The sequence below is a fragment of the Mustela nigripes genome, chromosome 3 (genome assembly GCF_022355385.1).
Source record: "Mustela nigripes isolate SB6536 chromosome 3, MUSNIG.SB6536, whole genome shotgun sequence".
Lineage (NCBI taxonomy): Eukaryota > Metazoa > Chordata > Mammalia > Carnivora > Mustelidae > Mustela > Mustela nigripes.
Window position 1 is genome coordinate 12,811,137 of NC_081559.1, and position 17,697 is coordinate 12,828,833.

The window sequence follows — 17,697 nt, forward strand, 5'->3', positions numbered from 1 at the left end:
CCATTTAAAACTGGCAGTCTATTTTCAGTTGTCCCATTACAATTTAGAATGAAATTTCGGAGCCCTGTGCGAAATGCATTCTGTGGTGGCTCTGGGGACCCCAGGAATACATTGCGTGGCCTGTGACACCCGCCTCCCTCCCTGCTCAGTCGCAGCAGCAAGGAAGGGACTGTAGTAGAAATCTCAACCTTCCATATGCCAGCAGTGTTCTTGGCATCCAACCCGCATCTGCGTAAGGGATCCAGGTGTGTTATTATCTGGCTGGCATGTCTCTAGGATAAGAATCAGTTGTCCCTTGAGTGAGGGGACTGTGGTCATTGGCCCAGACTGCTGCCAGCTGGCTGGGATCACTCACTAAGCAGCTCGTAGAGCATTTAAAAAGGAACAGTTTCAATGCACTGTCACCTCTGTTGGCTTCTTTCAAACTAATGGCGATCTATCTCCTCTTTGACATTTGCATGGCATTAATTTTTTGCCTTTCTTGTTCCCTCCAGAAGACGCCCGCTCCTTGAACTCCACATTGAACTCAACGGCAGCGTGTATGATTGGAACAGCAGAGCGTCTACTAAGGAGAGGTACTCTGTCTGGTTGCAACACACGCTGAGAAAGAAACTCATCCTCTCTTGGGAATGAACAGCCAAAAGCCTTTTCTACTCCCGCCATCTCCACCACTAGGCCAGAAGTAGTTTTCAAGCAAGGGTATGTGTTGTGCGGGAACGTGAGGTCCTGTATGTGCTGAAATGAGCCTCTGTGAGGACTGTGATCAGGGAGGTGTGTTTGAACTAAAGCCTCTGGGTGGAAGGCTTTGGTCTCTTGCTGAAAGTGTCTGAAGCCCGTGTTAGGAAGGAAATGGCTGTGAAACTTGAAAAACCGAGTGCCGGTTGAGTTGGGTGCTGCCTTCCTTCGTGCCAGAGCGTGGAGACAGGGTTGTAGTCACACATCTACCACTGTGCTACTACTACTATAAATTTAGTGAAGGACACGAACATTCAGTGCATAGCCGTGTCTTTGTAATTGGACATTGTCTGTCTGTCTGTCTAAGACTCCAGTTCTAGTTCACCGCTAACTACATACATTTTTCTTTCTCACATTTGGTGGGATGACCTGAAAGGCAATCATTATTTAAAATTGCATTTAAAGGGGCGCCTCGGTGGCTCGGTGGGTTAAACCACTGCCTTCGGCTCAGGTTGTGATCTTGGCATTCTGGGATTGAGCCCCGCATCGGGCTCTCTGCCCAGCGGGGAGCCTGCTTCCTCTCTCTGCCTGCCTGCTTGTGATCTTTGTCGAATAAATAAATAAAGTCTTTAAAAAAAAATTGCATTTAAAGTTTAAAAAACATATTTATTTTTATATACATATATGTATTTTAAAGATTTTATTTATTTATTTGACAGACAGAGATCACAAGTAGGCAGAGAGGCAGGCAGAGAGAGAGGAGGAAGCAGGCCCCCCGCTGAGCCAGGAGCCCGATGTGGGGCTCCATCCCAGGACCCTGAGATCATGACCTGAGCCGAAAGCAGAGGTTTTAACCCACTGAGTCACCCAGGTGCCCCTTATTTTTGTATTTTTGACTTGGTGTTAAATTGGGTGTATCTGTATGTGTTAATGTAGTAAAATACTTCAAATCTTACAATAGTCCCTAACTGAAAATTCACCAAGTACTCAGTAATAAGGGTATGGTAATGATGATATATTCACTGGGTGGTATTTTACGAAACCCTTAAAATTATATTTCTAAATAATAAAAGCTTGCATTGAGCTATTATTAGCTCATTATATAAATTGCATGGATTATCTCATTTAATCCTCTCCTTGCAAAAGAGCTCTGTGAAAACAATATCCAGTGGAAAAAAGACAGTCTCCTCAACAAATGATGCTGGGAAAACTAGCCAGCGACATGCAAAAGAATGAAACTGGACCACATTCTTACACTGTACACAAACACAAACCCAGAATGGATTAAGGACCCAAGTGTGAGACCAGAAACCATAGAAATCCTAGAAGAGAGCACAGGCCTAATTTCTCTGACATCAGCTGTAGCAACATTTTTCTAGATGTGTCTCCTGAGTGGAGGGAAACAAAAGCAAAAATAAACTACTAGAACTACGTTAAACTAAAAAGCTTCTAGATAGCAAAGGAAACAGTCAAGAAAATAAAAGACAACCTGTGGAATGGGAGAAGATATTTGCAAATGACATGTCTGATAAAGGATTAATATCCAAAATATATAAAGAACTTATACAACTCAAGAGCCAAAAACCAATTTGATTAAAAATGGGCAGAATATGGGGCATCTGAGTGGCTCAGTGGTTAAGCCGCTGCCTTCAGCTTAGGTCGTGATCCCGGGGTCCTGGGATCGAGCCCCACTTCAGGATCTCTGCTCAGCAGGGAGCCTGCTTCCCCCTCTCTCTCTGCCTGCTTCTCTGCCTACTTGTGATCTCTGTCTGTCAAATAAATAAATAAAATATTTATTAAAAAATGGTCAGAATACACAAAGAGACATTTCTTCAAAGAAGACATAATGGCCAACAGATGCTCAACATGACTCATCACCACGAAAATACAAATCAAAACCACAATGAGATGTCACCACATATGGGTCAGAATGGCTGAAATCAAAACGAGAAGAAATGCAGCCACTCTTGAAGACAATGTGGAGATTCCTCAAAAAGTTAAAAATAAAGATATCCTATGATCCAGAAATGGCACTACTGGGTATTTTCCCAAAGGATATAAACATAGTGATTCATAGGGGCTCATGCACTCCAGTGTTGATAGTGGCAGTGTCCACAATAGCCAAAATACAGAAAGAGCCCGGATGTCCATTGACAGATGAATGGATAAAGAAGATGTGATACATATCTCACATCTCTCTGATACACACATACACACACAATGGAATATGATTCAGCCATCAGAAACAATGAAATCATGCCATTTACAAAGACATGGAGGGAACTAGAGGGTATTGTGCTAAGTGAAATAAGTCAGAGAAAGACAAATACACGATTTCACTCACATGGAACTGAAGAAGCAAAACAGATGAACATAGGGGATGGGGAGGAAAAATAAGATGGAAACAGAGGAAGACAAACCACAAGAGACACTGAATTCTAGGAAACAAACTGAGGGTTGCTGGAGGGGAGGAAAGTGGGGGATGGGGTGACTGGGTGGTGGGTATTGAGGAGGTCACATGACCAATGAGGACTGTTACATGCAACTAATCAATCACTAAATTCTACCACTGAAACTAATAAAACACTATATGTCAGAGAAAGACAAATATTGTATGATTTCCCTCATATGTGGAATGTAAGAAACAAAACAAAAGAACAAAATAAAAAAGAGGCAGGGGCACCTGGGTGGCTTAGTGGGTTGAGCCTGCCTTTGGCTCATGATTCCAGGGTTCTGCTCGGCGGGGAGCCTGCTTCCTCCTCTCTCTCTCTGCCTGCCTCTCTGCCTACTTGTCATCTCTGTCAAATAAATAGATAAAATCTTAAAAAAAATTTAAAAAAAAGAAAAAAGAAAAAAAGAGGCAAACAGACTGTTAAATACGGAAAACAAACTGATGGCTACCAGAGGGGAGGTATGGGGCGGGGTGGGGGAAATAGGCGAAGGGAATTAAGCATACACTTACCATGATGAGCACTGATTAATATACAGAATTGTTGAATCACTATATTGTATACCTGAAGGTAATAGAATACTGTATATTAACTATATTCGAATTAAAATTTTAAAAAGGCAGTTGCTTATTGTCCTTCACCTTTTCATCCCTTCCTCTGTCTTGCTGATGAGAATGTGGATGTGATGACTGGAGCCTTAGCTTCCATCTTGAACTGTGAGGATAAAGGCTACACTGTAGGGATAGCTAAATGGTGAGCAGGAAGGAGCCTCCTTGGATGAGGACAAAGTCTGGATTTTTATGTGAGAGCAAAAAAGTGTCGGATTTATATTTCTTTCAACCTAACATAGTCCAGCTCTGCATTATTATATGATTAAAATGTTTACAATGTTTATACATGTTATGAGTGCAAACAAATTGTCTAGATGATTTAAATTTTCCAATTATTGTTTAAAAATATATGCACACTTAAAATCTGAGCTACCTGTGTGTTTAACATGCATCTTGGTTGCTTCCAAGTTTTGGCATTGTGAAAAAGGGTGTGATAAACATTTGTGTGTTCATTTTTGTGTGGATGTAAGTGGCTAGCTCATTGGGTAACTATCTAGGAGAACAACTGTTGGATGGTATGGTAGGCTTATCTTTAATTCTGGAAGTAACACAAGACTATATTCCCAAGTGGCTATATCATTTTGCAGAGTTTCTATCAAATCTTTTGCCCATTTTTAAACTGTGTTATTTGTTTTCTTACTGGTGAGGTTTTTTTTTTTTTTTCCTTGAGATTTATTTATTTGAAAGAGGCAGAAAGAGAGAGCGAGCAGGGGGAGGGGCAGAGGGAGAGGGAGAGAATCTTTAAGCAGGCTCCCTGCTGAGCATAGAGACAAACTTGGGGCTTGGTCTCATGACTCTGAGATCATGACCTGAACCAAAACCAAGAGTTGGATGCTTAACTAACTGAGCCACCAAAGCAGCCCTCTTCTTGGTGAATTTTAGGTGTTCTTTATGTAGAATGCCTAGGTGTCTTAGTTGGTTAAGCCACTGCTTTTGGCTCCGATCCTGATTCCAGGGATCGAGTCCCACATCAGGCTCCCTGCTCAGCCAGGAGTCTGCTTCTCCCCGTCCTCTACTGTATTTCTGCATGTGCGTGTGTGCTCTCTCTCTCTCTGTCAAATAAATGAATAAAATATTTTTTTAAAAAAAAATGTATATTTTAGATACAAGTCTTTCATGAGATATGTTCTACAAATATTTTCTCCCAGTCGATGGTAGAAGTTTATAATTTTAATGATACTCAAATTACAGTTTGTTTGTTTGTTTGTTTTTCTTGGATTGTGCTTTTAGTGTGTATCTCAAAAATACCTGTATTTTTAACATACATACATATGAGCTACCTGTATGTTTAACATACAAACCCAAGGTCACAGAAACTTTCTCCTATGTTATTTCTTTTTAAGATTTTATTTATTTGAGAGGTAGGTAGAGCATGTGCGTGTGCTTGCCCACAAGCCGGTGGGGGGTGTAGGTGCAGATTACAAGCAGACCCTTTGCTGGGCATGAAGCCCAAGGTGGGGCCAGGTCCCAGGATGCTGACATCATGACCTGAGCCAACGTCAGACCACTAACCACTGAACCACCCAGACACCCCTTTCCTACTTATTAACCAGAAGTTCTAGGAGTTTTGCATTTTGCATTTAAGCCTTATCATTTTGAGTTGCTTTTTGTGAAATGTGTAAAGTCTTTATCTATATTCATTCTTTTGTTTTGATCCTTATATTTGTTTTGATCCTTTATATTGAATATACCAATATATCTGATGCAGGTAACCTGTCAGGAGTTTTAAATCAATACAATTATATTACTTGTTTCTTTGTATACAAAGCACAACTTGTGACTTAAAAAATGAAATAAAAATTACATATTGTAAAAGGGTCCAGTTTGTTTAATATATAAACACCCTTAATGTATTTATTTTAAACATAAATGTCATAATATTTAACACTGTTCTTTCTTTTCATTCAAGTAGTCATGTCTATATCTATGCTTTCTATCATATTTAAGTTAAAATTTTTCCCTCTTTAAATGATGATACGAGTAACATCTTTCCTTCATTATTTGGTAAGGACTTCTTGCCCCAAAGCTAGGATTTCCTTCCCTTTCTTCATGCTTCTTCTAGCATAGCTCCTGAGCGTTATTCTAACTGTCTTGCATCTTTAATCTCTCTCTCTCTGGTTTTTGACCCTGCAGTCCAAAAACAGGCTCTGACTCCCCATCAAATACAGTCCCTCTCTGTTGAGTCACTGTCTTACATATGACTATTCTATACTCTATATTCTTTCTCCTCTCATCTACTTACTCCATACTTCCTTGCTATCTGGGTTCACCTTAATCATTCTGCCAAATCTACAAAATCCAAGGGGGACTTGAACCAAAGTTACCAAACTAGTAGTCCATAGATTCTATGGGGTCATTGTCCCTTTCCTACTTCTCCAGGCTGTCCCCCCTAGAATTTGATCAAGGACTTCCTTGACCAATTCTGAGTATCTTTCTCCTCCAGATCTGTAGATGTGGATATGCACAACGATCATGCTTTTCTTTATATATTCTCTTTTGACAACGTGGTAGCTTCAACTACTACTCCTGTGCTGCTAACTCGTAGGATATTTTTAGTCTAGACTCTTCAGTTTCAAATCTCACCCTGCAACTTCCTGGGAAATGTTTCCACTTCATTTCCTTTTGGCACCTCAAACTCAGTATACTCCAAATATAAACAAAAGCTTCATTCCAAATCTGCTTTTCTGCCCGTGTCCCCACTTTAAGTCAACAGCCCCTCCAGAATATCATTTTGCCCTGACCCACCCTCTCCTATGTTTCTTTAGGTAGTTTCCAAATCGGTTGGTTCTGTTACCAGAATGTCCTTTCCATCTATCTGCATCATTACAATTCCCCCAGCTTTCATCATCTTTCCATTGAACTGCGGTACTAGCTTTCTCACTAATCTTGCCTCCAGCCTCTTAATTCTATGATTCCTTCATACCTGGCACCCTGAAGAATCTCCCTAACAGCTTTGTCACCTCCCTCCTTTGAAACCTTCAAGATTCTCCAGTGCATACACAATAAGAGTGTGGCTGGGGGATGGGGAGAGAGATGGAGTAGGGAGTAGGGGCTGGTGATGTAAGTCCTGCAGTCCAAAGGCCCAGAGAACCAGGAGCTTTAATGTCCTAAGGTAGAAGAAGAAGACGACCAACCTAGTTCAAAAAGAGAATTTGCCCTTCTTCCTGTTTTATTCTTCCTGACTGTTCATGGGTTAGATGTTGCCATTGGCAAGGGCAGATTTTCTTTCCTCAGTCTACTGATTTAAATGCTAATCCCTTCCAGAAACATCCTTACAGACATAGCCGGAAATAACTTACTGGCTCTCTGGATATCCCTTAGCGGTCAAGTTGACACACCCAGTTAACAATCAGAAGGTTGCTTGTGGCATCTCATCACATATTCCAGACATATTCCAGATCTCCGTTTCTTTTTTTCACTGAGATATAATTCATCTTTTATAAAATGATCCTTTTAAAGTGTACAAGTCACTGAATATATATTCACAGCTGTGCACATCACCGCAATCTAATTTCAGAACATTTCATCTACCTAAAAAGAACCTCTGTACCGGTTAGCATCGTTCCTGCTCTCCCCTTCTCCCCAGCCCCTGAGCAAGCGCAAATCCGCCTTCTATCTCTACACCTTTATCTATTCCGGATATATTATTCCATGTCCTACAATACATTTCCTTTTGTATCTGATTTATTCCACTAAGCATGCTTTCAAGTTTCATCCATGTTGAAGAATACATAAGTACTTCATTTTATTTTATGCCTGGATAAGATTCCCTTGTATAGGATATGGTGCGTTGTGTTTATCCATTCATCCGCTGATGGAAATTTGGATTGTTTCTACTTTTTTGGCCTTTATGAATTATGCTGCTCTGAGTATTCATGTAAGTTTCTGTGTGGATGTATGTTTTCGGTTCTCAGGTATGTGTAAGTCCAGTGGACTTAGTGGATCACATAGTAACTCCAGGTTCAACTCTTGGAGGACTGCTAGACTGGTTTTCAAAGGGGCTGGAGCACTTTACATTCCCACCAGTAGCGTAGAAGGGTACCAATTTCTCCACATCCCTGTTTTTGTCTTTTTTTTTTTTTTAATTATTATAACCACCCTACTGTGTATGAAGTGGTGTCTCATGGTGGTTTTGATTGCGTTGCCTTAATGACTAACGTTGAACATCTTTCGTGTGCATATCTTCACTGTAGAAACATCTATTCAAATTCTTTCCCATTTTAACTGATTGTCTTTTGTTCTGGTGTAATTCTTTTTTTTTTTTTTTTAAGTTTTTTAAAATTTATTCATTTGACAGAGAGAGCACAAGCAAGGGGAGGGGCAGGCAAAGGGAGGGAGAGAAGCAGGCTCCCTGCTCAGCAGGGAGCCCAGTGTGTGTTGGGGGGGAGCTCGATGTGGGGATCGATCCAGGACCCCTGGGATCATGACCTGACTTGAAGGCAGATGCTCAGCTCAACGGACTGAACCGTCCAGGTGTCTATAATTATATTTTATATATTCTGGGTACTAATCTCTAGTACTAATCTATAAGATTTGCAAATAGTTTCTTCCATTCTAGGTGTTTTCTTTTTACTTTCTGGATAGGGTCTTTTCTGGCACAAAATGTGTATATTTTCATAATGTCCAAAATTGATCTGTTTTTCTTTCGTTGCTTAAAAGTTTCAGCATCATATGTAGGAAACTATTGCCTAATGCAAGGTCATGAAGGGTTACTTGTATTTTCTTATAAGAGTTATATGATTTTAGGAGCACTGGGGTGGCTCAGTGGGTTAAGCCTCTGCCTTCGGCTCAGGTCATGATCTCAGGGTCCTGGGATCGAGCCCCATATCGGGTTCTCTGTTCAGCAGGGAGCCTGCTTCCTCCTCTCTCTCTGCCTGCCTCTCTGCCTACTTGTCATCTTTGTTTTTCAAAAAATAAATATATAAAATCTTTAAAAAAAAAGTTATATGATTTTAGCTCTTACATTTAGGTCTCTGACACATTTTGAGTTATTTTTGATTTTCTTTAAACAGCATCAAAATATTTTACTTGCGGGGCACCTAGGTGGCTCCGTCATAAGTGTCTGATTTCAGCTCAGGTCATGATGTCAGGGTCCTGAGATCGGGTCTTGCATTGGACTCCCTGCTCAGGCAAGCCTGCTTCTCCCTCTCTCTTTGCCAGCTTTCTCTCTCTCTGTCAAATAAGTAAATAAAATCTTTAAAAAAAATTTACTCTTTTAACCACATTTACCTAGTTTCCCAGACAACCTATTGTTAGTTTATTAGACTCCTTTAGGAAATATCATCACGGAACTTTGAGCTTTTGTCACTTTAGATGTACTTAGCTTCTTGTCCCAAAGTCACTCAAATGAGAAAGTAAGATGGAAGACCTTCAGGGTTCACAGACTGGGGAAGGGTGAATTTAAAGATCAGGTTACTAATTCCACAGTTGGATTCACCCAATGAAAATAATTATAAATATGTGCTAAGATTTATCTATAACTGTCTTCTATGCAGCATTGTTCACAATAGCAAAAAATTTTGGAAACATATTAAATGTCTGATAATTAGAAATTGACTAAATAAATGTGGTATATCCATAGAAAAGAATATCATTAGCCACTAGACATCATGTTTTCAAAGACTATTTAATGACATGGAGAAAAATACATGAGTGTTATTAAGTGAAAAAAGAGTCATACAGCTCAGTTCAGTTTTTGGCAAATAGTATACACATAGAAAAGTAGAAGATAGACACTAAAATCTTTTTCTTTACCTTTTTTTTTTTTAAGATTTTGTTTATTTATTTTAGAGAGAAGGGGAGAGTATGTGAGCTGGGGGATGGGCAGAGGGAGAGGGAGGGAGGATCTTAAGGAAGTTGCGCTCTGCACTGCTCCACGCCATCTCACAACTCTGAGCTCATGACCTGAGTGGAATCAAGAGTCAGACGCTTACTGACTGGGCTGCCCAGGTGCCCCTAAAATAGTCTTTTTGAAGGATTTCTTTATTTATTTTAGAGAGAAAGTGCATTGATGGGGAGGAAGAGAAGGAGAGAGCGTCTTAGGCAGATTCCATGCTTAGTGTGGAGCCCGACTTGGGGCATGGGGCAGGGCTCCATCCCACCACCCTGAGATCACCACTGGAGCCGAAACCAAGAGTCAGACCCTTAACTGACTCTGCCACCCAGGCGCCCCATATACTAAAATGTTAAGGTAGTTATAGACCACAAGTGACTCTCTGTTTCTCCATTTTTCAGCTTTTCTACATTAAATATTGGAAATTCACTGGCTTTCTCTCTCTCTCTCTCTCTCTTTTTTTTTTTTTTTTTTTTTTTACCACTTTGGTACTAAAACAGATCACTTGGTAGTACAGTGAATCCAAAATGGGTCACACTTTACTTGTCTAGCTACAGTCTCATGCCAGTTCACTATTTGGACATCTCTACTGGGATCTTTATCAGAGAGAGTCTTCCCCTTCAGTTCCTTTTTTTTTTTTTTTTTTTTTTTAAGATTTTATTTACTTATTCGACAGAGAGAGAGATCACAAGTAGGCAGAGAGGCAGGCAGAGAGAGAGGGCGAAGCAGGTTCCCCACTGAGAAGAACCCAATGTGGGGCTTGATCCCAGGACCCTGAGATCATGACCTGAATCGAACACAGAGGCTTAACCCACTGAGCCACCCAGGTACTCCCCACCCCCTTTAAAAAAACATTTTCCCCTTCCGTTCTTGGCTTCATTGTGCTCCCATATACTGAGAATTCAACTGGTTCTGGCAAGGTCTGGAGTGTGCGGAGAAGGTGTGGCATCAGTGGGGGGGAGAGGGCCTGGAAGTTGGGGAGGGGATGACTAATCAAAAGAACCTGCTATCTCAGGCCCCGGGGCAAGGGGACTGAAAATTTCAAGGCACAGAGCTCTTCTCCAGCTGGCATACTACTCATCTTCCCCATCACCTGTGTTCATTTTTTAGGTCACGAGTCTACACTTACAAAGTTCCCCTTTATAAACTTAGAGGGTGGAGAACTTGGACCAAAGCCTGGCTATCCAGGCAAGCCTACCACCACCACCACCAGGCACTCTGAAGGCAGAACAGAGAAACAGTCCAGTATTTCCCTTTGGTCCCCAGGGCAGTGGCAGACTCCCATCACTGTAAAAGGCTTTATAGGTTTTGACTGGTGTAGATTTTGATGTAGACCCGGTTGACGGCAACCAGTCAGGAAAGGTGCTGTAAGAAATGTCTATTCTTTCCACCACTCTCAACTTACCATTAGCATGCCCTCACTTACTCTGCTCTAAACTGGAAGAAGTATGAAATATTGACCACAAATAAAATGGCACACCATCTCACCTCCAGAACTTGGTTCCAGTGTTTCTGCTGGGTCCGTAGGATAAAAGTTGAAGGTTTACTTCATGTGTCTCTATTTTACTTCTACTTTCCAAGCTTAGCTCAAATACCTCCTGCTCCTTCCCCAAGGCATCTTCATCCCTAGTTCCTGGGGACCCCGTGGCACTTAGGTGAAGCCCCATTGCCACATCAACACACCCTTGGCCGGGGGTTATAGAGACCACGGCATCTAGAGGTAAGGGCAGCCTGTAGCCTTGGGATCAAGAGCATGGGATTTGGAATCAGAGAGACCCAGAATCCCCATCTCTTCCCAGCTTTGGGATGATGGCAAGATCTTTGCATCCGTGAACTTTGATTTCCTCACCTACTGAGTAGAGCTAATAACATGGACTATAGACAGTTCATCAGAAAAGAAGGGGCCAAGCGGGGGAGTAGCCATAATTATTTGAAGGCAGATGTGTTTTATTCACCTTTCCTTTCTAATTGTGCCCAGTACGTGCTGTACACATAGAAGGGGCTTGCTAAATATTTAGTACTGTAGCATGAATACCCAACTTTTGTATCAACATGGACGGGACTGGAGATTATGCGAGTGAAATAAGTCAAGCAGAGAATGTCAATTATCATTTGGTTTCACTTACTTGTGGAGGATAAGGAATAACACGGAGGACATTAGGAGAGGGAAAGGAAAAGTGAGTTGGGAGAAATCAGAGGGGGAGACGAAGCATGAAAGACTGTGGACTCTGAGAAAAAAACAGGGTTTTGGAGGGGAGGGGTGTGGGGGTTTGGGTGAGCCTGGTTGTGGTTAGTAAGGAGGGCACGTATTGCATGGAGCACTGGGTGTGGTGCATAAACAATGAATCTTGGAACACCGAGAAAGTAAAATTAAATTTACAAAAAGGTTGAAAAAGCTAATGTGGCTTTACGGACAGGGTGTGGAGTGATAGTTTCCCCAAACTACCTTCTGAAATGCCTCAAGGACTAAGACTAAGACTTAGGACTTGGGTGTCTTTGTCTTTCCAAAAAAAGAAAAATTGTGGGCGCCTGGATGGCTCAGTCAGTTAAGCGACTGCCTTAGGCTCAGGTCATGATCCTGGAGTCTCGGGATCGAGTCCCACATGAGGCTCCCAGCTCCAAGGGGAGTCTGCTTCTCCCTCTGACCTTCTCCCCTCTCATGTCCTCTCTCTCACTCTCTCTCTCTCTCAAATAAATAACTAAAAATCTTTAATAAAAAATTGTGGCAAAATATATGTAACATAAAATTACTGTTCAAACGATGTTTAAGTGTATGATTCGGTAGCATTAAGCACCTTTACCTGCTTGTGCAGCCATCACCACTAGGATTTGTCTTCCTTCCTTCCTTCCTTCTTTCTTTCTTCTCTGAGCCATTTATTTATTAGTAGGAATAGTAAACAATATTTCCAAATGGCATACGTTCCAATAATAAGTGGAACTCCTTATATCCACGCTCAAGCCTGTCAGTAGGGGTTTTAGAGAAGTCGTATACACACAATCATGTCCTCAACACTCACAACCACATTTGGGTTTTTCACACTTTTTCCAGAACCAACGAGGTGTATCTTTTGACCATTTTATTAAATCCATTAAACTGTTCTGCCCATAGTAAGTTGTAGGCTTTTTGAAAAAAGATATTGACATACAATATCTGATTAGTTTCAGGTGTACCTGATAGTGACTGGATACCTTTGTACATTATGAAATGATCCCATGTTAAGTCTAGTTACGATGTCACCATACAGAATGATTACAAAATTACTGACTATATTTCCTCCACTACCTGTTTCATTCCCATCACTTATCTATTTTATAACTGCAAGTTTGTATCTCTTAGTACCCTTCACCTCCCAACCCGCACTCTAGTCACCAACAGTTTCCTATATTTATGAGTCTGTTACTGTTTTTTGTTTGTTCATTTGTTTTGTTTTTTAGATTCCACATATAAGTGAAATCAAATGATATATATCTTTCTCTATCTGATTTATTTTGTTTAGCATGATACCCTTTAGGTCCATCCATGTTTTCACAAATGGCAAGATTTCACTCATTTCTTTTAAAGATTATTTATTTATTTATTTATTTGACAAAGTGAGAGCACATTAGCAGGGGGAGCAGCCGAGGGAGAGGGAGAAGCAGGCTTCCTGCTGAGCAAGGAGCCCAGTGTGGGGCTCGATCCCAGAACCCTGAGATCATGACCTGAGCCAATGGCAGACACTTAACTGTCTGAGCCACCCAGGCACCCCCGATTTCATTCATTTTTATGGCTGAGTGATAGAGCTTGTCTTTCTTAAACATAGAAGTTCTCTGGATGATGCCAAGGATGTGAAAATGGGACTCAATATATTTGTTAATAAAACATCATGAATCACTTTTTTCAGAGATAAAATATCTTTCTAAGATTCTGTACTTCTTCTCAGATCCCTGTGCATTTGAATTGGCTGAATTATACTGTAGTGACTTAGAGCTAGATTTGCTGGTTTAAATTTTGGCTTTCCCATTAGTTCACCATGTGGTCTTGGACAAATTACTTAAGCTTTCTGTGTCTTAGCTTTCACATCTTACAAGAGGGGTCATGCTGATAATATGTATCTTAGACACTTGGAATGATTAAGTGAAAAAAAATGGTGCTTCACACATGGTAGTTGCCATGTAAGTATGAGGTATTGTTTTTATTCTTAGAAATAATGTCCTCAAAGTCTCTTTCCTGCTGCACTGAATGTGCTGTGAGGCCAAAGACTTCATCAGTTTTGTCTGCTAATGGGTTCCTTGCAGATATCTCCAAATGGGCCTAAAGTCCAGCTCTACCTCCATTTTCTCGGTCTTAAAATTGTATTTGCACATACAATTTTTTGAGAAAGAGTTAAGATGGCTGAGAAAGAGTTATTTCCTGAGCTTTTTGGGTTTTATTTTTAAAGGTTAAGTGAGTTTGGGGAAGGAGATGGTTAGGAAAATAAACTCTTTCTCCTTTCTTTTTTCTTCCTTCTTCCCTTCCTTTTCTTTCTTTCTTTCTTTCCTTCTCTCTTCCTTCTTTCCTTCTTTCTTTCTCTTTCTCTCTCTCTCTCTCTTTTTCTTTCTTTCTTCTTTGATTCATCAACCTCAGTGATCCAAGGGAATGCCTAGAACTCTTAGGGCCTTTCAAAAGTTCATTTGCAGGAACCCTCGGTATAAACTGGGAAAGTCCCGAGCAGCCCAATCGTGGAAAGTCGAGGCTCTTGCCTCTAGGAGGCGCTGTCTGCCAGGGTTCGTCTACACCGGGAGGGGGTGGGGGGGGGGGGAAGGCGGCCGGGCAGCGGTGACGTAGGCAGGAAGTATGTTACAAAGCTGCCGAAGCGGACCATCCACTTTTCGCTTGCAGAGGCAGCAAGTCCTGAGTTCTCTTCCCGCGCAAGTGACAACTTCCCTGGAACTTGGATTACGCAGAAGATTCTAATTTTTTAAAAACTTTATTTTCAGGCAATTTCCCCCGGAACCATTTACTTCCAGAGGATCAAGGGAGTTGGACCTGAAGGTATGCGATCAGCACCTTTCCCCTGCGGAGGTCTTGCACTCTAGCCTCGGTCCTTGCCTTAGTCACAGACATTTGCAGAACCTCCCGTGGCCGATGGCACGATCGCTGCCTGCATTTACTAGCTGTGCCGGGGAGAATGACGGTTTAAAAAGCCCCAGGAAAGCTCTAACACAGACTTTTATGGGCGGGAATTTGCTAGTCCATAAATGCAGACAAAGTCTGGCCACTTCCAGTTAGACAAAGTCTAGCCGACGGGAGGTTGGAATTTGGGGGAAACTGCAGGGCGAGCCTGTGATCCCTTAGAATACCTTAGGAAGCCGTCTCCGAGAGGCCATTGGTTGGGTTTCTGGTATCACAGGCTACTCCTAGAAGGGAAGACCCCATGGATGATCACATTGAAAATACCTTTTCCGGGGCGCCTGGGTGAGTCAGTCGTTAAGCGTTTGCCTTAGGCTCAGGTCATGAGCCGGGGGTCTTGAGATCGAGTCCCACTTCCCACTCCCCGCTTAGCGGGAAGCCTGCTTCTCCCTCATCCACTCCCCCTGCTTGTGTTCCCTCTCTCACCCTCTCTTAAAAAAAAAAAAAAAAAAGATTTCAAATAAATCTTAAAAAAAAAAACCACACTATTTTCGGTTTTCTTTCTCCATCTCCGCCTCCATCTTTCTCTAAGTAAGCAGCACACCCAGTATGGGACTTAGGCTCACAACCCTGAGATCGAGTCATAGGCTCTACCTACTGAGCCAGCCAGACGCTCCTCTGTTTAATTTTTCTAGCAATAAAAGTAACGTGTTCGTTGCATAAAATCTGGAAAACTCAGGAGACAAAAAGAGAATTAAGAGTGTTTCTGTTTATACCACCTAGAAATAGCTGCTCTTTGTTACTGATGTTTTTTTGTTATGTTCTCTTTCCTTTGGAAAGTGGTCTCTTGTTTCTAAGTAGCCAAGTCTCCCAAAGAGAATATATGCCTTGAAGCCTTATAGAACGAATAATATTACAGTGAAAAATTTTATCAGTTCATTCCTCCTCTGATTAGAATGGAATTTAGTGTAGAAAATACCATATGAACTTTAGGAACTGAACAGGTGGAAATACTCATTTAGTGATTTGTGACTTCCTTCGTTGTTTTGAGCAACTCTTAACTAAAACCACCCTTTCTTTTGGGGTCTAGGATTGTGGCTTCTCTTTTTGTGCTATATGGACCTGTCCCATTGTGGTTGTTCTTAGATTAATGGACACTTCTGAGTTATAACCCCCCAGACTGCTTGATTTCTAAAATGAAAGGCATGAGTCGAAGCGCTGTTTCTGCCTTTTGGTGGGAATGAGTGAAGAGTTCTAACCGGGAGACATTGTGCTTTGTCATCCTCCCTTTTGACTCACTCTCACCAGGGCCATTTTGATTTGGGAGAAGTGACGGTAAATTAGATTCCCAAGAAACCTCCCTCCAGACCGCCAGAAGGGTCACCACGCAAGTGTGGGGCTCATTTTTTTGGCTATTGGGTTTTGAAGGGAGTTCGTAGGAATATTTATCTTTCAGCACTTGGGGGAACGTCTCATGCCTGGAACAGAGGAGGCCTGGGGAGTTGGGGTTCCGTGTATACTTCCTCTCTCATGACTGCCCCACCTCTGTCTCCTTCAGGCTGGCCATGGCATCTCAATGTCGAAGTCTGAGTTTCTCTTCAGATGATAATGGTCAATCAAACTTCCGGGGGAAGCTTCTGACTATTGATTCAAAGCTGGGGAGCCAAGATGTGGAGGCCTTGAAGTTTCTCTGCCGAGACTGCATCTCCCACAAGGAGCTGGAGAAGGCCAGCTCGGCCTCCGACATCTTTGATCATCTGTTGGCAGAGGAGCAGCTGAGCGAGGAAGACTCCTTCTTCCTGGCGGAACTCCTCTACCTGATCAAGCAGAAATCGTTGCTGCGCTACCTCAACCAAACCAAGGAGCAAGTGGAAAGTTTGCTGCCCACCCGAGGGAGGGTCTCTCTGTTCAGGTGAGGAGGGCCTCTGTGATCAAGACAGTGAGGGGGGGGGGGGAAGGGTGGGGGGGTTTCCATCGAGGTAGTGTTCACTCAGGCCCCTGAGCTTTGAAAGGAGGCTGGAATTCTGCCCTTTTTCTTATCTCCGTCCTTGGGTGACGGTGTTTCTAAACCAGATCTCTCTGGGTCAGGTACTCTTGAGATGAGAGGTTTTCAAAGTGGGGCTTTTCACTTTTTTTAAAAAAAAGATTTTATTTATTTGACAGAGAGGGAGAGAGGGCGCACAAGCATTGGAGCAGGAGGCAGAGGCAGAGGGCAGCTTCCCACTGAACAGGGAGCCCGATGGGGGGCTCCATCCGAGGACCCTGGGATCATGACCTGAGCTGAAGGCAGATGCTTAACTGACTGAGCCACCCAGGCGCCCCCGAAGTGGGGCTTTTCAACGCCCCACTCTGGGCCTGGAAGTGGCTTTCTCTGGTTGGCTTCTCACTGCCAAAGGAAGCTGGCCTCTGCACGGCGGGTCTTCGCTTTTTTTCTTGTACCCTCCTCATTCCCAGACAGCCCTTCCTGTGAGTCACTGGGCACTCGAGAAGAGGGAAGGCCTGAGTTCTTGTGGCCAGATAAACAAAATGAAAAAAGATATGTCTCTGGCGTAGGGAGGGACATCATTTATGCCATGTCCTGTTTAAATTTTCATACATTTTTGGGTGAAACCCAGAGAAGTAAAATACAGATATTTTGTATTTATATGTTTTTTGTATTTTATTTGTATTTTGTATCTGTATGGGGTGACGTACAGGCATCAGGTCTATCATGGGTCAGACCTTAGATAACACACTTTTATTTAGTTAAGATTTTTTACTTGTAATTGAGATGTAATTGACCTATAACATTATGATAATTTTAGTTGTACAACATCATGATTTGATATATGTATGTATTGTGAAATGATCACCGTAGAAAATCTGACATTTGTCACCACATTTGGTTACAAATTTTTTTTCATGGAAATTTAAAAACCCACTCTTTAGCAACTTTCAGATATGTAACACAGTATAGTTGATTCTTGAGCCTGCCTCTACTGCTTATTGTGTTATCTTTTAAAATTTTGTTTTACTTTTTTTTTTTTTAATTTTTTTTTT

The 17,697-nt window shown here is 41.9% G+C and overlaps 2 protein-coding genes across 8 annotated transcripts in view; both read left to right on the top strand.

Annotated features, from left to right (window-relative positions):
- Window positions 1-5,548, top strand: part of CFLAR (CASP8 and FADD like apoptosis regulator) — a 48,236-nt gene extending 42,688 nt beyond the window's left edge. For all 7 annotated transcript variants that reach the window (XM_059393188.1, XM_059393187.1, XM_059393186.1 and 4 more), the window contains one exon: window positions 495-5,548. In XM_059393188.1, coding sequence (XP_059249171.1) covers window positions 495-633 — 139 coding nt within the window. In that variant the 3' untranslated portion in view covers window positions 634-5,548. The remainder of the gene's footprint in view (window positions 1-494) is intronic.
- Window positions 5,549-14,382: 8,834 nt separating this feature from the next.
- Window positions 14,383-17,697, top strand: part of CASP10 (caspase 10) — a 30,704-nt gene continuing 27,389 nt past the window's right edge. The window contains exons 1-2 of the mRNA XM_059393195.1: window positions 14,383-14,580; window positions 16,217-16,570. Of these exons, the coding sequence (XP_059249178.1) occupies window positions 16,224-16,570 (347 nt within the window). The 5' untranslated portion in view covers window positions 14,383-14,580; window positions 16,217-16,223. The remainder of the gene's footprint in view (window positions 14,581-16,216; window positions 16,571-17,697) is intronic.